At 41.3% G+C, this 26,057-nt stretch overlaps 2 protein-coding genes across 2 annotated transcripts in view; both read right to left on the bottom strand.

Annotated features, from left to right (window-relative positions):
- The window catches only part of LOC120787505 (dynamin-1-like), a 31,016-nt gene extending 18,138 nt beyond the window's left edge, over nt 1-12,878 (bottom strand). The window contains exons 1-8 of the mRNA XM_040123197.1: nt 12,781-12,878; nt 9,907-10,026; nt 8,597-9,021; nt 3,111-3,184; nt 2,852-3,001; nt 2,475-2,678; nt 2,002-2,100; nt 1-98 (exon numbers count right to left, since the gene is read on the bottom strand). The exon at nt 1-98 is cut by the window's left edge and continues 63 nt beyond it. Coding sequence (XP_039979131.1) covers nt 1-98; nt 2,002-2,100; nt 2,475-2,678; nt 2,852-3,001; nt 3,111-3,184; nt 8,597-8,757 — 786 coding nt within the window. The 5' untranslated portion in view covers nt 8,758-9,021; nt 9,907-10,026; nt 12,781-12,878. The remainder of the gene's footprint in view (nt 99-2,001; nt 2,101-2,474; nt 2,679-2,851; nt 3,002-3,110; nt 3,185-8,596; nt 9,022-9,906; nt 10,027-12,780) is intronic.
- On the bottom strand, nt 10,319-25,711 carry fhip2b (FHF complex subunit HOOK interacting protein 2B). The gene is made up of 17 exons (XM_040123172.1): nt 25,546-25,711; nt 25,123-25,201; nt 24,709-24,794; nt 24,448-24,531; nt 23,985-24,089; nt 22,924-23,043; nt 21,255-21,464; nt 20,147-20,346; nt 19,323-19,440; nt 18,524-18,600; nt 18,179-18,335; nt 17,348-17,517; nt 16,129-16,266; nt 13,669-13,834; nt 13,369-13,509; nt 13,099-13,199; nt 10,319-12,926 (listed from the first exon to the last, which is right to left on the bottom strand). The coding sequence occupies exons 1-17, from the start codon at nt 25,594-25,596 to the stop codon at nt 12,830-12,832; spliced, it is 2,100 nt and encodes a 699-aa protein (XP_039979106.1). The 5' UTR covers nt 25,597-25,711; the 3' UTR covers nt 10,319-12,829.
- Between the last annotated feature and the right edge of the window lie 346 nt (nt 25,712-26,057).

Below are 26,057 nucleotides of genomic sequence, written 5' to 3'. Positions count from 1 at the left end.
ATGAGACAGGAAGAACTTCCTCTCAGCCTGCAGTGCTGCATTGATGTCTTTCTTCCCATCTATGTCCTTCTGACTGCGATTCACCACTCCGATGTAACCTGACACAGTTCAGATTCTGTTATTGTCTCTGCGTCAGTTGCTATGGCTACCTGTCATAGTTTTATATACCTGGAGCTCTGGTTAAGAACAGGTTGGGATATCTACTACAGATTTTGAATGGTTTTCTCCCTGTTCTTTGTATCCACTGCTGACGATGTGTCTGACTGAGCTCCTCTGACCTGTGGAGTTCCTCAGGGGTCCATCCTGGGTCCTGTCTTACTCTCCCTTTACATGCTTCGTTTAGGACACATTATCAATCGGTTTGTCTCTCATCATTAATCTGGGGAACTTTCAAATCTGGCCATTTTAAGAAGGTCAGTTCCTGGATGACTCAAGCGTTTCCTGCAGTTTAATTATCAGTAAAACTTATATCCTAGTCATCTCCCCCAATGAGAACTTGAAACACTACATCAGCACTGAGGTTCCCTGGCTTCTAGCTTAAAGATGGTTTACACAAACCTAGAGGTCATTTTAAATTCCCAGTTTGAGAAACATTTTAAGTAAGTTATTCATCCTGTTCTATCTAGGGCTGTAGTAAAACTAAGAAAATCTTGGTCGACTGAAACCGTACCTACTCTTCAACCAATTTATTGGTTACGGGGGAAAAAAATCATCTCTAGATGAACTAAGTTGGCCACAGTGCACTGATTGGACTATACCTGGCAGCCTTATTAGACTAGTTGTATTGAAAATAAACATAAAAAGCTAGTATTGGCGGCATATTAAATCATTTTAACCTGATTATTTTCTACTGAAATGATAACAACAGAGTCAGAGCCGACCAGAGTGCACCTGCTCATATTCAAATGATTTCTGGAACTACAGAACTATATCACCTGGTGATTCCAGCACAAGAACTATTGTGGAATATTCACCCAAACGCTCAGGCGTTAAACAGGAAAGTCGACAGAGCATCCTGACGCAGACACGGTAGCCTCCCGTTTTTAGATGATCTGCCCATGTTGGTTGTTGAGCTGTGATATGAAAACTGCCGTTTGTAAGGTTTACGCTCGACTTTTTGGTCGTCTGTTTTAGCAAAATAAAGCCACACCGACAACTTCTTTGACATGGTGTCAATTAGTTTGGAGCCAACTCCGAGTAAATGTTCAGTAAACATTAAATAAATTAGACCTAGCAGCCTCCATTAAGTTGGGCAAGTTCAAAGTTGTGAAAACCTATGTGTTCCCCCTCACAACATATTGACCAACCAATTGACCAGTCGACCTGGAGGCTACAGCCCTAGTTATAGCCAGGTCAGACACTGTGCCGAACTAAGCCCCTTCTTCTCTTCCCACCAGCACAAATCATCCATCGTTTTGTCTCTTTATGTCTTGAGTGCTGTAATGCTCTGCAGCTCATGTCTCTCTTGGTCGTTTCCTTGTCAAAGTTCAAGAGACTAGTGAGGATTAAGGTTTTTCTGTCCTGACTGCAGGTTCTGGGTCAGTCTTCCTCTAGTGGTCTAATAAGGAAACTCTGCTGAGTGTTTTGAATCTCATCTCAATGAGCAACCCTTGTTATTTCTACTAAATGCGTTGCTGGAATTTTTACCTCTGTGGACTATTTCCTTTCTCCATGGGCCTTGCCAGAAATTCCTACTCTGCTTCCAAATCCCAACAAAAACTGTTTATTCTCAAAGATATTTAATTGATGCTTCCTCACCCGATTAATTCTTATTCTATAAAAATTCTTGCTTTGATTTTAATATTCATTGAAATGCCTTTTATTGTCTTTTTAAAATCATTGTCTTTACCCTGAAGCATTTTTGTCACCCTGGTTTTGAAAAGTACAACATAAAAAAAGTAAAATGACAGAACTCTGCTGAGGTGAATACATGTATCATTTTAACATACACCAGACAAACAATCAGAAAGCAGGATTCTCTGTGATGTAATGTGTCTGTACCTCTGCGGAGTGGCAGCAGTTTGTTCTCCAGGATGTCTCTGGCATCGGTTCCTTCATCCATCAGATCCAGTTTAGTGATCACACCAATGGTCCTCAGACCTGAACACACACACATTTAAAATGCTTTATTTAAGCCCACCAACTACATTACAAGCACAAACGGATTATAAGACAATGTGACCCTGAACACAGACATATAAAAGACCCCCACCTCCTACAGAGGAGGAAGACACCCAGGCTGAAAGAGACACAAAATGCCTTTGGTGTCGTTCATGTGGCACCTTGGGTCTCAGAGCATGTGCCCAGTAGGTCTGTTCAGTTATCCGTCCAAAATTTAGGGGGTGTAGAGGACGTACGATGTGTAGAGGATGTAGAATGTGTAGAAGATGTAGGAGGTATAGGGGGTGTAGAGGATGCAGGAGGTGTAGAGGATGTAGGAGGAGTAGAAGATGCATGTTGAGGTGGACTCTGACCTTGCGGGTCGACTTCCTTGGCAATCTTAAGAGCGTCAGAGTTGGCAAGGTCGGAGTTGGCGGGTGAAACAGCCAAAAGGAGGCAGTTGTCCTTGGTCACAAACTGCATGAGCATGTCTCTGATCTGGTGCTCAATGTCGGCTGGCTGGTCACCCACCGGGACCTTTGTCATCCCGGGAAGATCCACCAGAGTCAGGTTCAACACTGACCACACAAACACACAAAGAGGTCAATGTGTCTGCGCGAGGTGACTGAAAATCACATTTCACATTTCACAGTTTGTATTTTAGGCTGAGACAATATGTTGATTTATTCCATTTTCTGAACGGTGTTTTTCTCTCAGTGTGTCTCTCAGTGTGTGTGTTTCGGGGTGCTACCGTTGGGTGAGTAGACTCTCAGGTTGATGGGGACTGGACTGATTCCTTTGTTGTGTCCAGTCACTCGATCCGTTTCCGCTTCGATCTCCTGACGAACTTCATCAAAGTCTGTGAACTTCTTCCCTTTACAGTGCAGGAACTCGGCATACTCTGATCAGATGTCATAAACAATAATCTGTATTATCAAATCAGTATCAAAAGTGCGAAATATGTCCACCCTTAACACAGTCTGTCGCTACAGTGTGCTGTTGTGTCTCACCTGTTGGACAGTAGATGAGCTGCAGCACCAGGGGGCGCCGGGTAACAATACCTGAACCACGAGGGAGGAAGTCTCTGAGGGGAGGAGGAGAATTAAGTTTAGTTTCAGGAGGAGCTAACTGAGCCTCCCTATCGTTTCTGCCTGGTGGTTTTAAGCTGGCCAAAAGGCATTCAGGCTCTTCTGAAAATTAACCTCCCTGACTTAAGGAACCAGACACTAAGACAGTTTGATCCTCTGAAATACATTCAGTTAGTGATCGTGTCATATGATCAGTGTAGAGTGTTGAACTGAGTGAAGTTTTGTGTTTCCTTATAGGTTGAGGAACGAACAACAGAGACATGCTGAAGTCAGGTTGGAACCAGTGATGATAGAACATTGAGGAACACTGACAGAACGCCTGCTGATGATTCTGCGTTTTAATGTGATGATTTCATACACATTATGGATGTAGGTTAACATCTCTATTTTATCATCAGAGTCGTGACAGCAGCTCCGCTGTGATCAGACAGATCCACATTTAAACTGACGGATCGCAGAGAAAGTGAGAGGACCACAGGTCGTCTTCTTCACTTCCCTGTCTCACAGCTCCGACCCTCACTGAGCCGCTACAGCTTCCTTTAGTACAGTCTCAGTTGTCCCCGAATACCTGAGACACCGAGCTACGCTGAGACGCTTTAACATTTACACACACTGGACACAGTTTTAATAAAGATTAGTTTCAGTTTGAACTGAGGCTGAAACTGAGAGAAACAGGAGTTTATCAAAGAGGCACTTCACACTTCACCATGTTCTATGAGCTGTAACTAAACGATGTGACTGTACTGTGATGAAACGCAACAGTGCCGGTGCTGATGTTCACATTTCTTACCAAAGTTAGAAAAATCTGCATTTCATGGGTTGAAATTGACTCAACACGCCATCTACTGTTTAAATCCTCCTGAACATTTCAAGGCCAATGCTGACATAGAGTCAACCTTTGGGACTTCTTCACGTCATGAAATTTATATATAAAAAAAAGAAAGTTAACGCCCTTAAATCAGAGGGGGGCGGTCCCCCTGCCCCAGCACCCGTCCTTGAGTGGGAGTCTGTGAAACCGCGCTCATTTTCAAATATTCACTGATCCAGACTCATCATTCACAGGAGTTTACGCTATGTTTTTCTAACCCTCTACTTAGTATTTCCCAGTTTTGGTGAAGCGGTTTAGACGCGTCCTTGTCGTGGCTCTAGCAGAACCGGACTGTAGCCTGTCCCTTCAGACCCTCATGCGGCTCGGCAGTGGCTGCAGACGGCAGCAGGTCCCTCGATAGCAACACACTGCTATGTACGTTTGCGATCAGCAATCAGGAGTTAGGGTTGATGTGTGTGTTACTTTAACCTACGGATACACTTTGATCATTACCTATTATTGGCTGATCAGCCAATCAGATTGACTGACTGTGTATGCGTTTTTGTTACCTCTTTGGGACCTATTCAGGTATAAACACAGACTCTGTTGGGACCAGTCGTCCTCATTGGGGTCAAAGCCTGGTCCTACTGAGGCAAAACATAATTTCTGAGGTCCTGGTTAAGGTTTGGGTTAGGCTGTCCAAATTGATTGGAGGTCAATGCAATGTCCTAACAAGGTTAGCTGCTCAAACGTGTGTGTGTGTGCAGATGATAGTCGTCCTGCCAGACCGACAGAGATCCCCTGGCGTCTCTAGATCCTGGTGTAATGCTCACTGGTGCTGAGAGCAGAAGAAGCTTTACGTCTTCTGTTCAGGAAAGACCAGACCACATAAGAACTCGTCACAGCGTGAACTACAGAGCGACATTTATAGTTACAGCGCTAGTAGAGGTGATACAGTGTGTGTGACATCAGATGTCAGTCAAACGGCTGGATGTCACCGCCAATTAAACCCCACAGGCACATCAAAATGTTTTCCTAACGATCTTTTTTTGTATTTTGTAGGTGTTTCTGCAGCTTTGTGCATCAATAGCAGACTCACAACCGGCTGTGTTTAGTCTGAATACTGACCAGTGTAGACACTGCAGCCTGTAAACTTGCTGAGAATCAGTGTGCAGTCTTTCCTTTCTCCTTTTTAAAAACTTACTTGACTTCTGCAGTGAAATCTGGGGAAACTGTCTGATGTTTGTTATCAGCAAACTGAAATCGACTGCAGAAGCTCCAGAGGCTCCTGTTTATGTGATTCCACTCTATTCTGAGCTGTGAACATGTGAAGCGAATCCTTCAGACTGATGCAGCTGGAGGAGAAACGTCGTCACGACATCCTCAGAGCGCGTGTGTGTGTGTGTGCTGACAGCAGGGGAATCAGACACTGCAGCTCTCCACCTACACATGCATGCATTAACCAACACACACACTCATCACACTGTTACTGTCATGCAATGCTGCTTTGACCAAAACCCTGGTGAGTCACATGACCAACTCTGAACAATGAGAGGTAAGATATATAGAGCGAGACCCTCCTCATCCTGGGGTGAGGAGGCCAATCATGTGTCAGCTTCCATCGGGACTCAAACTACAGACCTCAGAGACCAAATCAACATCTGTCATCGAATCCTCAGCTCAACACTGGACCACCTACCAAACTGAGCAGCTGCCCCGGGCCCTCCGGGCACCCGAGGACCCCCAGGCGCCCTGAAAGCGGCGCTAAAGTCCAAAACCGGCTGTAGCGATGACGTCCTGATCTTCTGGTCTTGACGAGCCCAACAACAAACCAACACAACATACAGTAACATCCCACACTGCACAGAATCAGAACGATCAAGTAGGTCCGGCTGTCAGAGTCCCAACATCCACACAGCAGCACTTTCTTCACCAGGAAAAACCGGAAACTATAGATCCAGCCTGGAATGATGTGTTTGGTGAAACTATTTAGTTTCGTATAGATGTGATTTTTAGGAGATGGGGTCGGTCCCAGCCTCAGAGCTCAAACATGTCTCAGCTGGGTTAAAGCAAGGTCTGAGCAGAGCCCGGACTGAATCGTTTACAGCAGATACAGGGTCAGTTTGATGTCAAACATTATAATATAATTAGATTCACGCAGAATCTCACACAAAGCGAGGTTTCGTACGATGTGATCATTATCTCACACTGAGGGAAGCTGAAATGTCCCCGTCCCATAACATTCAGGGCTGATAATCATAAAGCTGAAAGTGATTATCAGCCGACTGATAACCAATAATCAAGCTCTGCTGCTGTGGACCAGATGAAGGTTAGTGAGGGTGATCAGAAACCGAGAACCAACGCGTATTTTATCCACACTTACTGTTACCATGACAACAAGGGTCCCCTAACCTTACGCAAGTCCCTCTTTGAACCTGAACCGAGGTCGTTTCCTAACACTTACCGAGCATCGGTTCAACCACGTGCTTATTACGGTTACCATGACGGCGAAGGTCCAGGCGCACGCTGCTGTGGGTCGTATCCAAATCTCTCACAAACGGCATTTAGCTCCAGATTAGTCGTTCACCGTGGGGTCCGATACGTTTCATTTCCAATCTACGATATTTTACTGTTATTATTTAAAACAACTTAATAAAGTTTAATAGTGATTCTCTGCACTGACGAGAATAAACTGGGAGTAAAATAAGAATAAACACTTTCTAAACGGAACCGCAAAGTGCTGAACAGCAAAACACAATAAATCACATCATTTGCTAAAATAATGAGTGCCAGAAAATTAGTGTAATCTATCGTTTCATAATGTAATCTATCGTTTAAAAATGTAATCTAATGTAATTTATCATTTAATAATGTAATCTATTTTTCATAATGTAATCTATTGTTTAATAATGTAATCTAATGTAATCTATTGTTACATAATGTAATCTATCATTTAAAAATGTAATCTAATGTAATCTATCATTTAATAATATAAACTAATGTAATGTATAGTTTCATAAAGTAATCTATAGTTTCATAATGTAATCTAATGCAATCTATTGTTTCATAATGTAATCTATCGTTATAATATAATCTAATATAATGTATAGTTTCATAAAGTAATCTATAGTTTCATAATGTAATCTATCGTTTGATAATGTAATCTGATGCAATTTATCATTTAATAATGTAATCTATTTTTCATAATGTAATCTATCGTTTAAAAATGTAATCTAATGTAATCTATTTTCTAAATGTAATCTATAGTTTCATAATGTAATCTATAGTTTCATTATTTAATATATAATTTCGTAATGTAATCTATCGTTTCATAATGTAATTTATCCTTTAATAAAGTAATCTATAGTTTCACAATGTAATCTACTGTAATCTATAGTTTCATAAAGTAATCTATCGTTTCATAATGTAATCTAATGTAATTTATCATTTCATAATGTAATCTATAGTTTCATAATGTATTCTATCGTTTAATCATGTAATCGACTGTAATCTATCGTTTAATATTGTAATCTAATGTAATCTACAGTTTAATGATATCATCTATCATTTAATAAGTAATCCTATGTAGATGAAGGTAATCTAAAATAATCCTATATATAGTAAAGTAATCTAAAGTAATCCTATGTACAATAAGGTAATTTTAAATGATCTAATGTATATTAAGGTAATTAAAGTAATCCTATGTATATGAGGGTAATCTAAAGTAATTTAATGTATATTAAAGTAATCTAAAGTAATCCTATGTATATGGAGGTAATCTAAAATAATTTAATACATAAAGTAATCAAATGTATATGAATGTAATTTAAAGTAATCTAATGTATATTGAGGTAATCAAAGGTAATCTAATTTATAATAAGGTCATCTAAAGCAATACTATGTATATGAAGGTAATCTAAAGTAATCCTATGTATATTAAGGTAATCTAAAGTAATCCTATGTATAATAAAGTAATCTAAAGCAATACTATGTATATGAAGGTAATCTAAAGTAATCCTATGTATAATAAGGTAATCTAAAGTAATCCTATGTATAATAAAGTAATCTAAAGCAATACTATGTATATGAAGGTAATCTTGAGTAATCCTATGTATAATAAGGTAATCTAAAGTAATCCTATGTATAATAGAGTAATCTAAAGCAATACTATGTATATGGAGTTAATCTAAAGTAATCCTATGTATAATAAAGTAATCTAAAGCAATACTATGTATAATAAGGTAATCTAAAGTAATCCTATGTATAATTAGGTAATCTATAGTAATCCTATGTATAATCTCCAGGGAACGATTCTTTGTGTTGTGATGTTTTACATCAAAATATTCGAGGTGTAAAACATCAAGAATCATAAATAGAAAATATTAATAAAAATATGTATAATATCTGAATATATGTGAGGATTTAATCAGCGGGTCAGCACGCCTGCAGTCAGCCGGGCGGCTCCCTCTTACAGCGGCTTTAAAACTGCCTCTTACCGGGGGTGCAGGACCGGCCCGAACAGACAGACAGGCAGACACACACACAGGCAGACAAGCCGACAGACAAGCCGATAGACACACAGACAGACAGGTGCGCTCACTTGCCCACGAAGTTCTCCAACACGGAGCTCTTCCCGGCGCTCTGCCCGCCCACCACCGCGATCTGCGGCAGGTCGAGGTTCGAGTTCTGGCCGATGGAGGAGAAGGCGTCCTGGAGCTGGTTCACCAGCGGGATGAGCTCCTCCATCCCCCGGTTCCCCATGGCGGACAGACGGGCGGAGAACAGACAGACAGGGGATGGAGAATCAGACAGGCAGGCAGCAGGGAGACAGGCAAGGATTCAGCAGCTGATCCGTCTGTCGCTCCGTCCTCCTGTCTCACGTCGCGGTCCTGCTCCTCGAGCAGCTGATGAATCCAATCAGTAAATCGATAATTAGTCTGATATCAGTGTCATCGATGATACTGGTGATGATGTTCCTCCAGCTGTGACCTTCAGCTCCCTCTCCTCCTCCTCCTCGTCCGCTCGCTGCAGGGAGAGACCAGCGCGCAACCACCCGCAACACACACACACACGCATCCGGTAAAGACCTTCAAAATAAAACCCTTTTGTAACTGGTCAATTAAAAATAAATCCATGACGGGACTTATTTTTTAAAAATGTACACATTATGTGATCTAATACTGGAATAATTTCATTTAATAAGAAATACTGAAGTACTGACTACAATATTATGTCTGCGTTTGATGGGTCAATGAATTTGCGCTGGTTTATTCAACTCAATAAAGATGAAAAAAACATTAGGAAAAAAAGATCAGCAAAAATGAGCAACTTTATTAATAAAATAATATTTGGATTCTTTTGGTATCTGACAGCTCAAACATCAGTCCTCTCACAAAATGATGGGAAACGTGATGAATATATATATATATATACACATAAAGCAATCTTTTACATTATTGATTCAGTATTTATTCCCAAACTCCTGTACTCTCACATATCTGTGGAATACAAGCAGTTGTTGTTGGTTTTTTATATCTACTCATTAATGCCCTGATCTTTATTTACATATTAATTTCAATTTTATGTCACTTTTTGTCCCCCTTTCTTTTAGTGTTTGTGTATTTCCATCCTCCTGATCTTTGCAGAGCTACATAGTACAGAAACCGGAGTCAGACTCCTTGTATCTGTAAACACATACTGACCAATAACGCTAATTCTGAAATCATGAATTCTAACGTTTTATTTTCCTTTACTGTGTCTTTCTCCCTCTGACTGTTTCAAGTTGGTCTGAAGAAAAGATACTGACTTTGATTTCCAGGAACAATCATACAGTAGACAACAGATAAAACTACACACCTATACCTTTATTATGAAAGCTGAAGGGCTGACTTCCGGTGTGTCGGTGTTTACCTGCGGCGTATTGACAGCAGGGGGCGTGATGCAGAGCTGCAGTTAATTATCCCAAACACCAGGAGGCGCCGAAGAAATTTGACAGACTCAAACCAAATCAACCGACCCTGAACAAAAATCCTGAGACAACAAAAACAAACGTAAAACTATAGAAGTAACAGATAAATTCATTATTGATTGGTTATTGACAGTCAGGCTCAGTGATCCAGCCTGATTACCAGTAATAAAACTGTCAATAAAGTGTCAGAGTATGGAACTCAAACTAAATTAAACTTAATTTTGTAATATTACGGACGTGTTGCTAAAGTTGAGATTGTTGGTAAAAAGAACTGAACTCCTTTATAAAAGATCAGGAGTTCTGTACTTACCTCTTCAGTCAATTCGATAAAAGTGAATCAGTCTGAAACACCACAACTTTTTTTCAATTTAATTTTCTTTTTCTCAAACCAAATCTCAAAGACAAAAAATGTAAATTAAAACCAGCAGATGCATCGACACTGTGCAGAAAACCAGTCAAACCAACAACAACAAAAACATCACAGCTGAACTGGTTTAAAGAACGAACAAAACTCAAAACTTTTCATATTTTAACAGTTTGTATAAATGATCACATTCAACTGTAAGAATACATGAGATGAACATGTTCAGGAAAACTGATGATTGAAGAGTTCAATGGATCAAAAGACTCTTCTGCTGATCTGTAAAACCACAAATCTACATTTGACCAGAATCTATTTCCAAAATATGAATTTGCATTTCACTTGGTCTTAAAACTAAACTGACATAAATGAAAGTAAAAGTCAAAAGTAAATGTAATGATGCGTTAGATTTCCGAATGAGTTTCACTGATTCTAATGACTGAACGTCTCCATTTCGAACAGCCAGCAGTCAGATAACGAGCAGGTGAAAATACAAAAAGTCAATGAGAAGCTCGGCACAAACATCAGACAAATTCAATTCAGTCCTGACCAAAGTTCAACTCCTCACTATTTGTCTTTTCTTCCCCAGGTTGCTGTTTCTCCAGACTTGATTTAAAACTACAGCACAGGTCTCAAATCAAAGATTCACACCTGCCAGACTGAAAGTGGGATAAATGGGTTTAAAGTGAAGCAGCAGGCATGAGGAATATTTTCTAAAAAACTGAGTCTGATTAAAATTCTGTAATTAATATTTTATGGTTTCTCTTTTAAATTGTTTTATAATTTATTTATTTATTTTTTAAACTTTTATTTCACATTTAGTGTTTTCTCACATATTAAAGTTCTGTCTCTTTACATGCTGCATATAAATATATTTTTCATTTGCAGGAGTTTTCCTGCTTAGATTTCTTCTTTCCTGAAAAACACTCTGAACTGTGTTCATCTGTACACAACAAACTGTACGAATAAAGTTTGATGAATTGAATGAAGAGAAAACCTGATCCACGACACAAGAGAAAAGTTTTAAAGGCAAAAAGAGTTAAAGACGTTAAACGTCTGTTTGGCTGAAACTTGACTCCCCGTGGTTTCAGGTTTACTGACAACATGTTCATCAGGATTATTTATCTCTGAACCGAAGTGAAATCTAACCCATCCATCCATCCATCCATCCATCCATCCACCCACCTTTGGGATAAAACAGTTGAATTGCACTTAAATATTTTAAATAATGTATGTTAAAGTAAAAATAAGGACTCAGCAGAAACGTAATAACGATTTTATCATCAGTGACATGTAATCTTACACACGATCCCCCTCAGAGCAGGTTTCAGCATCAGACCCTCCTGCAGGTCTGACAGGAGCCTGATCGACGGTTCTTCAGTTTATGCAGGTTTTTATCCAATCAGGGATCTGTTCCTGTCATTCAATCATCTGAGCTACTTCACAATTTTGCAACTTCCCCCTCACACCTCCACCTGTGTGGAGGCTCCCTACAGGTCTCTCTGATCGGCTGATACTTACAGGACCGATGAGGTCAACGCTGAGGTCTTTATCACATAAAAGCTCTGTTCTCTCTCGCTGGAGTCGATCAGAATAAAATCTGAGGCCAGAGTAAATAAACGTTCCTGTGACAGTCGAACCCCGATGACGACGGTGGGATGAAGCTGCAGATCAGGCTGCAGAACCAGGACGAAGCCGTATTCATTAAGGCCGTTAAGGGTCGACTCGTAAACCCTGCAGGTTTTCATTCAGGTCTGAAGACCATCAAAAAATTTGTCCAGTTGGACCCGCAGAGTTCCTGTAGATACCAAGACCTGTGTAACTGACCCAGTTTAGTCAGCTCCACCTGTTCCAGGTCCATCAGTACCAGTTCACCCAGGTGAACCTGTACCAAATAACCTGGTCCACCTCTCTCTGCTGTACCTGTCACTAGCCACGTTTACACGGAGCCTAATATTCCGATCATAATCGGTTTTAAAGCGCAAACAGAATCAAAGTGTTCAAATCAACACCTCAATCAAAACAAACAGGTCCAGGTTGCAGAGGGGTAGTTTAAACCTGTTCATTAACGGATCAAAGACAAACTGTACCATATAAACGATTAAACCTCGTCACTTTCTGGCTGCGTTTTTTCTGCGCATGCCCTCCGTCTTGACGTAAACGCTTGGGGACGTTTGTTTCTCCACTTCCTGAAGTGGCGGCTTCCAAGCGGAACAATAACGGCAAATACTGCGCCGAACAGACGAGAGATATCCATCTTCAGGGAGCTGATCAAACACGTGCCAAAGAGATAAGACGAATGCATGGCATCTTCATCACTTTGGCGCATGTAAACACCAGACGTAATAAATCTCATCTCATGTAAACGGTTGACCTGAAATCTTCAACCTGAATGAAAAAACGCGTGCATGTAACTGTAGCTAATGTGTATCAGTCCCAGGATACTCAGAAGTACCTGTCCCAGGTGGTCCAGGTGAGTCATTGCTGTTCCGGGTGTGTCAGTTCTAGTCCAGGGGCAGTTTGACGAAGGCAATGGCGGCAAGCTCCTTACAGAACTCCTCCAGGACGATGACTCCTCTCAGCAGGGTCAGGTGTTCCAGCCTGAGGACAAATCCACAGGTAAACCAGGTAAACTCAGGTAAAAAGTATGGGGGGGGGGCAAACATGAGGTGGTGCCTGTGTCCCTCCGATACCGGCTCGCGAAATTTGTCTTACTGACAGACAGGCAGACAGAGAGACAGGCAGAAAGAGAGACAGGGAGACAGGTAGCTACCCAGTGTTGTGGTTCAGTCCCAGCAGGTGTCTCCTGGTGTTCAACAGTCTATCTGTCAGGTTGGAAATCGGCTGGATCCTCTGCATCAACTCTCCCATCACCTGAGAGACAGACAGGCAGAGAAACAGGTGAGACAGGTGACTTATATACATACTTTTCTAGATCAAACATCACAGAATTTAACAATGAGAGATAGATGACACTGACAGACAGGTTGATACCTGACTGCTCTGATAAATACCCGTCTGTGTCTGTCTGTCCGTGTCTTACCCTGATGAGGACGGAGAAGAGCGACCTGGAGCAGTGAGACAGGTGTATGTAGGGGTTAAGCAGGTATTCGTGCAGCAGTGGGTGGTTGAAGGCCGAAAGTCTGGAAAGAACCGCTGTCAGTTGCAGGTTCAACTCGTACGGCTGAAACACACGATCATCATTATCGTACGGGACAGGTGAGTCCAGTGATGGATGACAGAATCTGAAGGGCTGAACAGGTTTGATTCTCTGGGGTCAGACAGACAGGTGTGTATAAGATCAGAAAGACAGGTGGGTTTGGGGACAGAAAGGTGTGTGTACCTGCTCCAGGATGCGTCCCAGTCGGTCAAACAGAACTCTGAACAGGTGACCCTCGAAGAATTCCTCCCCCTCGCCTGAAGAGGAGGAGGGAGGAGGAAGACTGAGCGGCCAGTCCCACGACTGAGAGAGAGATTGACACTGAGTCACCTGAAGGAGGAGAGGAGGACTCTGTTAGATCTGTGTTTGTGAGGACGTCTGTCTGCTCCTCTCGTCTTTAAAAGGCAGTTTGAAGGTTCAGACTCAGGGTTTAAGGATCAGTCTGATCTCGTTCTGGACTCTCTGTAGCTCTCAGCTCCCTGGCTCCTACTGAATACCTAAATCAAAGCTGAACCGTTTAGTCTCTGTCCTGTAAAAAACGCCCATCACAACGACGCAGAGCCAAATGTGACATCTTCAAATGTCTTGGTCTGTTTGACCAACAGTCCAAAAACCCAAAGATGTATTATTTATGGATTTAACAATTGATTTTTTTTATGGCTATTTTTGGATTTTTTGAATTTTTTGATTTTTAATATAAACTTTTTCCTAAACTTTTACTTTTTCCTTATACCTTTTTTTGTTCCAAAGTTTTTAGATTCCAATCAGATTTTAATCAGTCCTCTCTTTTTGAATTTAACCTAAAATTATTTCTTAAACTAAACTCTCTCTTTCTGAGAAAAACTCTCTCTGCTGTAAATTTCTTTCTATAGTCCAGTCAGTTTTTAAAGTTGTATTGTGTTGTTCAATTTATAATTTCCATTATGTGTTAAAAGTATTTTAAAAATTCAAATTTAAAATTAATTTAAATAATTAAAAAGTTAGCTTTTCGGAAAAAGAATTAAGGATTTCTATATTGCAAAAAGCCTGTTCTGCTGCAGAAATATGTTGAAATCCGGGTGCAGATAAGGGAAGTTTGATGGAACAGCTGTGATGATAAAAACAAACCAAAAGTGTGTGTGTGTATGTGTGTGTGTGTGTGTGTGGTGTGTGTGTGTGTGTGTGTGTGTGTGTGTGTATATAGTTGTTAAATTTTATTTAAGAAGAAAAAAAAATCAGATACAAATCATTGCATGAAAAATATTTACAGATTTTTTGGATTGATCATTTTATACTCCACACACACACACACACACACACACACACACACACACACACACACACACACACACACACACACACACACACACACACACACACACACACACACACACACACACACACACACACACACACACACAGGTCAGTAAATTCTCATGTTTGTATGAATTAATGACTGATCTTAAAACAAGCTTTCACATCTGTCAAACAAACTTGTCAGACTAAATGCGGGGCCAAACTAACCTTCAGTGTGATCCATTAATTAAATTAAAAACCAACGTTTTTCTTTCACTGGCGTGAGAAAAACTACCACCTCAGTTTAATCAATAAACTAATCAGGACGCAGGTGCAGCTTGTGACATCCCAGCCAATCACACCTAACATCAAGGTCTTTGTCAAGCACTCCCTCTTCAACTCAACCTCACTGACAGTGGGAGGAGTGTGTGTTACCAGGGAGCTACAGTCTGAACATTTCACTGCGTAAGTAAGTGAAAATTATAGTGTGTGAAAATGACACATTATTCTGACACTCTTTGTAAAGCTCAGTGTACAAAACATTCAGGTAGCAGATTCCCACTTTTAGGTTGATCGTCACTGGCGGCGGTTACGGTAACAAACGGGTCACATCAACTGTCACTAACTAACTATTCCCCGAGTGAACTTGACGATAGAACAAAATGAAACTTGGCTGTTGTCAGGTTTGTGTGCTCTCGGCATCAGGAGGGAAACCGATATCAACACAACACGGGTATCTGAACTCTGCCAGAACTCTGTAACACCACTGTAGAATCTGAGTGTTCCTGTAGTTCCGCAAATCCAACAGAGTGAGACGTCCTCTCTAATAGAGCATCAGTCAGACTTTTCCTGTTAAGGTTAAATTAAACCAATCAAGTTCTAGTTCTGAATCAGGACCTTCAATATTTGGAACCCAAGACGTGTCAATGTCAGCAGGCTGCCGTTGGTTGACTATTTGATACCTTTTGCTGCTGTGGATATGTTTATTTTTACTGTGCATACTGAGCATCTCTGAGGATGAATTGAGTTCTGTACTCACTCATGTTCAGGTTGTAGCTGCAGGTTGTGAACATTATTCAGGCTGCTGCTCAAAACTGTGCCTGTCTTCTCAACCTACAGTTTTTACTTAGATCTTTAGAGTTAATTACAACAAAAGTTGAATGCTAAACACAAATAGTTCCACTAAGAGGTTTGAAAGGATTCAGATTAAATAGGTGAATTCAGAATAAAATTATTAGACCCTACATCAAATGCTCTACATCAAGTTCTTTGGTCACTGTCTAGTGACACCAGTCTGCCCCTGTGTCTTATACATAGTGTTTGTACTAGTGCCCCTAAAAAAAAATGTAAGTATACAGCCCTGGTTACCTGTTGACAACATTGGCAGGTGATCCCAGTCCAGAGGGAGGAGGAGCAGCAGAGGAGGAGAGAGGAGGAGGAGGAGGAAGGAGCTGACTGTCCGAGAACAACAAACTGTCAGAGAAGAAGGGGTCCTCCTCCAGATCACTGAGATAAAACAAACACAGACACAGAGAGGGGGTCAGGGCCTTTTTTATTTCAGGTACGTATTGCAAGACTCACCAACCGCAAGACCAGAGGGATCCTTTCGCGCCCACGTTTGAACGCGACAGTCAAAGAGTTATGACGTCACATTTTAAAGAGCGGGCCGCTTCCGTGCTTTGGTACAGTACTTTTCACACCTGACGGGAACTGTATCCGAGTACACGTGAACCATACTCAAGACTGCCTTTTCAGGTGGACCGGTTCGTTGATCTGTGCATGTGTATGGTACACATTGTTCACACTAATAAAACAAACTGGACTCTGGGGTCAAGTGTACTTGGATCCGGGTCCGGGTCCCTGGTGTGAAAGCCCCTTCAGAGGCGTTTCACACCTCTATACATCTGGTTTAACCCGCTGGGGGCCCTGTTAACCCCCACATCCTCTCGCTCTGTGTGTAAGGTGTTCACTTCTCTTCTGCTGGAATATGTAGGACTTTCAGAGTCGACTCTTTATTGCTGATTTTTTTCATCTTCAGTACACCTGACCTACACAAACTGTAGTGTTACAGTAGTATGAAAATATATCACTAAAATCTCTTAAAAATTTTAAATTATCCAACAACTTTTTTTTGGGGTGGGGTGGAGCGGGGGGGCAGCTTTAACTGGGTGGTCATTTGGTTAAAGATTCCCTCAATTCAACTAAAAACCGAACAGAAGCTCCTGATCGGTACAGCAGTTTCCTCCAGCAGCCAATAACACCTGCTGTTCAGAAACGGATTTGATCACCTGGATCTGTTTGACCTGTTGCTCTGCTGTTAATAACAAGCGTCTTCCATCCAGTAACATTCTGTCTCTGTCAGTAATGTCTGATGTTTTCTGAAGAACCACATTTATAGACTGAACTCATCTACAATCAACTGAGAAAGAAACAAGAAGCAGCAACAAAAAAGCTGAGACCATCTATGAAAGCACAATGACGTTTGTAACGTGTGGATGTAATGTTAACGTGAATTTCATGCTCCGTTCAGAAGAAATTAGTGAGATCAGGATTAATGTGGACGTGTGATGCAGTGCGAAGGACTCACTCGCTGTCCTCATTGGTCTCATTGCCCTCAGTGTGTCTTTCGTCCACACCTACAGCAGGTGGAGACAGGTAACTACGAGTCTGTAGGAAACGCAACACCAAGATGTCCAAAATGTCCCTGTGAGGCTTCTGTAGTAACTCCTCCACCAGAGACAGGGACACCATACTGATCTGAGGACACACAGACACAAACTTAGGGTGGTTTGGTCACATTAAATTTCCAGGACACGATTACTTCTGCAGTCTTTCTTTAGCTTCGTCCAGTATAAAATCATATTTATCCACTGGCAGATGAGGTCGGTTAAAGATGATTCAAAGTCCAATACACTCCCTTTGTAAGCACAAACCTGCTGACACATCCACGTTCTCTGAGCGTCCAGATGTTCATTACTTCGGACCAGTATATTGTCAGAGGTTACTGAGCTTCTCATCTTTGCTCAGCTTTGACTGTATTGTGTTTGGAAACACATTATTCCACCATGTTTATCACTATATTTAGTACATGATCACACCAACGATCTGTGATCACGCTGATCAATATTTTTTGATTACCCACATCAGACATGTAACATCACGTGACTGTGAATTTACATGGACAGGTGTTTATGTTATTCCAACCCACCCATCCACACAACACCTACACCCACACACACACACACACACACACACACACACACACACACACACACACACACACACACACACACACACACACAGGAACACCTATCAGTATTACAACAGTTCAAACTCAATCCTCCAACGTGAATCGCCACGTCTCTGAACAGTCTGACCCTGATTATCGATCTTCATCATCATCATCATCTGGACTCACTTGGTCGGAGATGTGGTCACAGTGCTGCAGCATCAGGTGTGTCAGAGTCTGTGACCTCAACAGGAAGTGAACCAGCTGATCTAACAGTGTGGCGGACTGGACAAGTCTGACAGCACCACAGAGGACGGAGGTGGAGACCAGGACCACTTGCTCACACCTGCACCAGAGAAAAAAAAACAACAACTGTACATCGGACAGGACAACATCTGTATCACATCTACACATCTAATAATAAGAGGAACCAGTGTTTGTAGTGTTTAACTTTAATGAAGTGTAAACATACAGCTAGGCAACATAGGTTAATGTTAAACAGCTGAAACCGACGTGATGTGAGTTTAAACTTACGTGTGCAGCAGCTGAGGCTGAAGAACATCCAACAACCACAACTGATGAACACACTGAGCTAACTTCACTGACAACACCTGCTAACACACACACACACACACACACACACACACACACACACACACACACACACACACACACACACACACACACACACACACACACACACACACACACACACACACACACACACACACACACACACAGACACACACACAGAGGACCTAGTGAAAACAGAGGGAAGCTGCCTCTACTTGAGTCTATTTTACATTTTATTAAAAACGTAATACTGGTCACACCAACCAAAGTATGAAAGATCACAGTGAAAACCAGCAGGTATGATATGAACTAGAATTATAATGTGCAGGAATTGACTGACATTTATGTCACATTTTTGTATATAACAATTATTCCTGATAATATCATTAATTAATTATTAAACATGACCTTGATAATCAGCAGAAAATGGCTGGATGGATGAATCAATTGTCACGTAAGGAATTAAATAAAAGGTCCACATGAGTTTTACATGACCCCAGAGATATGGAATAATAGTAGTGGAGAGTTTCCAGACAGTTTTCGCTAAAATCACATAAAAACAACCTTTTATTATAACATTACTGTCTGCAGGAGGACAGAAAAATGAGACCTTTGTAAATGGAATGTAAGACTTTTTAAAGAAGCTAAAATCAGTGTTTTTGAAACTTGCAGACTTACAGATTCCTTGTTTACAGTAGTAGTTTTAGCAGTAGCTGTGTTATCAGTAGTATAATCTCAGACAGTGTGCAGGTGTGTGTACCTGTGGTGCCTCTCTCATCAGGTGATCCAGGAAGTCCAACCAGGAGAAGAAGATGGTCACATGATCAGAAGCAGGAGACTCTGACCTGGGATCAGAGCTGCAGCGCGAGAACTGGGAACTAATGGGAAACACAGAAAAATACTGCAGTACTTCTGCTAACATCCTGTCAGCACACACTCTAATACTACAGCCACTGCTAACAGTAAAACTACCTGTACAGCTGTCTGCTGGCTGTCACATGACTCTGCAGGTCTGACACTAAACTGAGACACCTGCTAGAGTTGATTTTTCAGACAGTTTGGGCGGACAGGATGCAACGTTCCCGCAGCCAGGACATTGAACTGTTAGCTGTGGAGCTATGTCCATGCTACATATCCAGGAGTTCTCACACGCCATCCTGGTTCTTTACATCCATTCCTCAGTTTACCCGCCAACCGCAGTTGACGTTGTCCGCTCTGTTACAGCGAGACGCCAGACTCTGCACCCCAGTACTTTCTGACTCTCCCCACTTTCACTAAGTCTGGGGACTGCACTACCAGAGGACAAAGGACCCTGGACCTGCTGCTAATGTTAAGAAACCTGGAGATTCCACCTCGCACATACTTTTTGAACATTTGCATTTGTACATTTGTTTTTACCTCTTTACTTATTGCTTCCTCTTTCCTAACTGTGTCTTATGCAATTGTAACAAAGCAATTTTCCTTTGGGGACCATATAAACTTTTCTGATTCTGATTATACTGCCTTCACCTCGTATGGAAGTTACCATGGTTACCATTTACCTTGATAAAGTAGTGTTCAGAGTGTGTGCGCGTGTGTGCGTACCTCCATGGTGTATGAGGCCAGCTCTGCACCTGTCCAGGATCCAGACTCTCCAGAGGCAGCAGAGAGTAAAGCTCCAGCAGCCTACCAGCCAGCAGCTCTCCCAGCTGGGTTTGATCGGACAAAATCTCCCCTGAGGATTCAGACTGGAGACCTGAGAGCAGCAGGAGGCTCTCATAGGCCTTTAGACTCACTGAAGCCCTCTGTAGAGACACAAGTGATGAAATACCATGACTTCTCTTCCATGGTGATGAAGGTAAGGCTGCAAATAACTATTATTTTTATTATCAATTAATCTGCTGATTATTTTCACGATTAATCCATTAATTGTTTGAAAAACGAATAAAAGATTATGACAACATCCTGTAGTCCCAGGTGATGTCATCAAAACGTCTTCTAACCAAAAGTACAAAACCCAACGATATGAAATTTACAGTCATGTAAGACCGAGAAAAACAACAAAGTCTCACATTTGAAAGCCTTGAACCAGTGAATATTTTACATTTCTTTCTTGAAGAATAACTGAAAATATTATTGGATTATCAAAATAATTGCTGGTTAATTGTCAATCTATCGATCGACTAATTGATTGATTAAATAATCATTGCAGCTCTAGATGAAGGTTGAAAATAACAGCTTTTATTGGGTCATTTCACATCATTCACATCAGCATGACGTGTGTCAGGTCCAGTGAATGTTGGACTGCTGCCATTAAAATTAACATAAAGGAAAAAATAAAAAGAAACAAAAATCAGGAAAAATGTTTATGTTCATATTAAATCTCCTCAGCGACTAAAAAAAGGTTTTGATGTTCAATCTTTCTGGTGAAGTCTTTAATTATTATATTATTCTCACTATATTAACATGATATTGCTTCTAGTTATTGCTGATGGAGTGCACAGGCGGCTGTAACTGGTTAGTTAACCACTGCAGAGAGTCACCAGTAACCTGGTTAGTGAACTGCGGGTAAACTTGTTGTTAATGTCCTTTACCTTAACTGTTGATTCTCTGTATGTGAAAAATAATAATCACTGAGATTGATTCATGTATCACTATCAGTAACTAGTCCTGTCAGCTGGACTAGTTAGTTGTAGTTAACCAGTTAACTGACCTGACTCTTGGTGAGCTGCAGCAGAGCTGACAGCAGACTGCACTCTGATTGGACAGGACTGCAGGTAGAACTTTCTGATTGGACAGGGCTGGAGCCAGATGAATCTGACTGGCTGGAGGATTGTGGTGTCTCTGTCCTGGGAATGGAGGCTTGTGTGCAGAGCTGTGATTGGTCAGAGGCTTGAGTCCTGGCTGCTGGTTGGTCCAGAATCTGGTGACACAGAATCAGAAACAGTTTGAAGACAGTGGTGGTCACATGAGCTGCAGCAGGTTCCAGTCAGCGATCAATCGTTAACTGGTTTAATGCAACTAAAGAGTGAAAGGTTTGTTAACAGCTGTTAACTGTTACAGGTGGAGCAGGTAGCGAGCTTGGTTTAATTACTAAGTGAAAACTGTAATGAAGACTGTAGTGACTAGTTAACAGTTGAATAAGTACGTTAGTTAATGATTAGTTTAATTAGTGTAGCTGGTCTTATAATTGACAGTAAATCTGTTAGTCAACAGTTGGTAGTTAAGCCGGTCAGATACTTCTGGCTTTACTTGTGGAGATGGTTTATAAACAGTCAATGCTGTTGGTTAGTTAACACTTAACTAATAAAGTTACTCTTATGGAACATGTCAGATGTCTTTAGTTACTGAATTTGGGTAGTAAAGAGTTAGTTAACTGTTAACATGTAAGTCTGAACATTTAGTTAAAGATTGTACTCACCAGTCAAATACTTGTCTTTGTCATTTACTGGTTAGTGTAGTCTGTTAACGGCTAAGTTAGTAAATAGTTAATGAAGTTGTTAACCAGTGTGTAGTGATGCTGACAGAACTCAGCAGAATCGTTAGTAAAGCTGGTTAGTTAGTTCGTGGAGCTGGTCTGATGTTGCATATAAGATGCATGTATGGAAGATGGCTAGTTGACAGTTAGTTACTAGTTAAAGATGTAGATAAAGATGCAACAATTTGATTAGTAAGCTGATGGTACGTGAAGGTGGTTAGTTATCACTGTGGATGGTGAGGTATTAGTCGGTGAAGTTGGTCTGATGGTGTGTATATAAGGTGTGTTTAGTTAAATATGTTGGTTGTTTGATGATTGGTGATGCTAGTTAAGTTGTTTAGTTAGCAAAGCTAGTTAGTTAACTAAAGTCAGTTACATATTTGTGGAATTAGTGAGTTACTTGTTGGTGAAGCTGGTCTGATGATGATATAGTTAATGAAGTTAGTAATAAGCAGTACAGATAGTGAGGCCGGTTACCTGGCCAACAAGTGAAAGTTAAAGATGTTACCCAGTGGTTAGTGAACTTCAGTTTCCATGTAAAAATAGAAGGTAATGAAGCCAGTTATTAGTTGGAGAAATTGATCGAACAGTATTTAGTTAATATAGTTAGAAAGTTGTCAGTTACTGTCTGATTAAGTTGGTTACGATATTCAGTTAGTGAAGCACATTCATTAAAGTCTTGGAGTTATTATTAGTTGGTTTCTTGGATACTTAGTTGATGAATTAGTTAGCTGACAGGTGGGGCCGGTTGACTTATTGGTTTAGATATAGTTTTCAGTCTGGTTAAGTTGGTTACGTTAATGAAGTCACTTAAGGTTTAGTAGTTACTAGTTGGTGAAGTCAGTCTGATGTTGCACGTAAGTGAGGCTGACAAAGCTGGTCCAGTTAATTAGCTGCTGGTTACCTCTAAGACGTATCTGAGCGTGTGCGGATCCTGTTTGACTCTGGAGCAGACAACCAATAGGAACTGAGCTTCCTCCTTCTCCGTTTGGGAACCAGGAAGTGCACAGAGGCGAATCAGCTTCTGAAGGGGGTGGAGCAGAGGTGATGTCACAGTGACATCATCAGCACAGCTGTAGCCTCCCTGATCATGTCTACATTCTTTTATACAAATAAAACCTAACTGAGCATTACCAACTATTGTGACGTCATTGCGTAGCAATTTACAAGACAAAGAGAAGCATCAACTCTTTGCAGCTGGAACGGTAGAAACAGAAAATATTTGACTTTAGTTTTTCAAAAATGACTAAAACAATAATCGGCTATCAAAATAGTTGAATAGTTTTCTGTCAAACGACCGAATAATCGTTTCAGCACATTCACTGAGGAATACTGGGGACTTCGTACAGGAGGAGGTGTCAAAATCAAAGAGTTTCTATGTGAGCCACTGAGAGATTTTTGGAAAAAAAATAAAAAAGGCTGGCTCTGCGGCAGATGATGAGGATTGTGCAGACCACAACACTCTCAGTGTAACTGCAGTGGGTATGGAAACAAATTAGGTGTGGAAACATTGTAGAACACAATGTAAAACACAACACCACAATAACAGTGCAACAACATGAGTAAAATGAGACTATTTCCATAACACTACATAACTACAGGACCTTAAAGGGAAGTGATGACTATAATTGGCGTTTCGAGGGCATGTCTGTATGTAGATGAGCTTGAATGAGCAGATGGATGTAGAACAGGTGAGATTTATCATGGTCATTGGGAGCGTTTGATAAGTAAGAGTTTTCTCGTTTGTACGTTCTGCATGTTTGAAAACATGAGGCCTCTTGTCCTTATCAAATCTGAGTTTACACTTTTCACTGGTAAACTCTTCACTTTACCTTCAGACAAATATTAAAAATATATTTAATTTACATTACTTGTATAACTTCAATTTACATGATATAATTTTACATTTACACTCTGACTCCAAACTTGGTCTCATTTCAGATCCTACAGAAAATAAGTGTTTACCTGTACAGGTCTGTAGACATTCACCAGGTCCAGCACAGGTTTCTGCACCTGAGACAACAACTTAGAGAAGAACAACAAGACCTGCTGAGACATCCCTGGAGGATACTGAGGAGGAGGAGGACAGGAGAGAGGGAGAATCAATATTAAAAGACTCGGATCAGGATCAGAGTCAAAAGACTTGATCGGGTCCTCCCTGTAAGTGTTGAATATTTTACAAGAAAAAGGCAAATGTTAAAGTGGAATCAGCAACAGGAAAAATCATGAGTAACAGTTTCTTCATGTCTTACTTCTCTAATCATCTCATGAGACTTCACAATGATCAAAATAAACCCCTGCCCTGTTCATTACAAGCAACATCCTGATGATTCAGCTGCTGTTCAGTCTGTTCTGAACAAGCTGGAGCAGAGAACATGGACTTTTCATGAAATAAAGGTGGATTAAAACAAAACATGTAACATGTTACCTGAGCTTTTCCCAGTGTACACAGAGTCTCCAGAATTTTATGCTGAAGCAGATACTCCATACATGCTCCGGTCTCCTCCACACCCTGTATCAATTCATCAGTTTATCAATACATCAACCAGCCAGCTTCCATTTACTTTATTGGTTTCATGTAAAGAAAAGTGAAAAAAAAATTCTGATGATGAAATAAATGTATTATTATTTGTTAGTAAAACAGATTTAAAGGTGTCAACACTGATCAGACTGTTCAGATGTGTGTTACCTGTTGTTTCTCCTCGTACACCAGGATGTCCAACATCTGTCTGAGACGCCAGGGGATCTCTGTCTGTCTGACAGGACGACTGTCATCTGGGCACACACAGAAAGACACACACACACACACACACACACACACAGGTTTGACCTCCAATCAATTTGGACAGCCTAACCCAAACCTTAACCAGGACCTCAGAAATAATCTTTTGCATCACTAGGACCACGCCTTGGTCCCCATGAGGACGGCTGGTCCCAACAAAGTCGGTGTATATACCTGAATTGGTCTCAAACAGGTATCAAAAACACGTACACAGTCAGTTAATCTGATTGGGTGATCAGCCAATAACAGGTAATGATCAAAGTGTATCTGTAGGTTACACCCCCCCTCCCAACCACTAACCCCAACGAGACAGCTCCTCACCTGTCGTCTCGATGTAATAGTTGGTTATTGATTTCCAATGATCCACAAAGGAATCCAACAGGTCCACCGTGGGCTCCCTCTGAGACACAGACAGGTAGAGAGAGAGAGACAGGTAGACATGTAGAAGGGGGAGAGAGAGAGAGAGACAGACAGAAAGAACACTTGGCTAACCTGTGTTCTCGCAATTGTTGCCTCCTGATAAACTAAACTAAGTTTGTTTGTTTGTTTTCGTTGTCAGTTTTAGTTTTAATATTCAACTGAGTGTCTTCCCGGTCCTCAGAGACACGGCGAGAGGGACAATCTGTCTCCGCTCCGTCCTCCACCGTCACAAACTGTCACTTTATTTAACTTTTTACTCATAAAAGAAGCTAACTGAAGCTAACTGAAGCTAACTGAGCTAACGTTAACGAGCCGCCAACTCACCGTCTCCAGCGCGTGCAGCAGCATGCTGGTTAGCTTACTGAACGTCTCCATTCTCCCGCCAAAACCTACCGACACCGACTGTCCGTTAACCCGGTTTAACCCGGTTAGTTACCGGTTTACTGCGACATGTTAACAAGTAAACAAACAGCTAACCGCTCTGTCAAGCTCCAACACCGAGACAATACACATCCGGAGTGTAGTTTCAAAATAAAATACAAGCCGGAGGAATTTGATCGCATCTTCAAAAATAAGAGCTTCGTTACCAAATACAGAAACTTTCATCACCTGCAGCTCTGAGCCTAACTCCGCCCACACCATCATTTTGACAGTGCTATAAAAAGTGGGCGTGGATGTGTGACCACGAGTGACCACAAGGCACCTGTGCTAGAGGGCTCTTTGGAGGTGGACGTGGAGGTCTTTTCCCCTCCAGAAGCCCCTGAAGCGGATATTAGTGTGGTGGAGGACCGTGGTGGTCCTGAGCTGTATCTGTTCCAGCCGTTGGCTCCAGACCC

Source organism: Xiphias gladius, unplaced genomic scaffold (genome assembly GCF_016859285.1).
Source record: "Xiphias gladius isolate SHS-SW01 ecotype Sanya breed wild unplaced genomic scaffold, ASM1685928v1 HiC_scaffold_1480, whole genome shotgun sequence".
Lineage (NCBI taxonomy): Eukaryota > Metazoa > Chordata > Actinopteri > Istiophoriformes > Xiphiidae > Xiphias > Xiphias gladius.
Note: the sequence above shows the minus strand (reverse complement) of the source record. Positions and strands in the feature narration are given on the sequence as shown.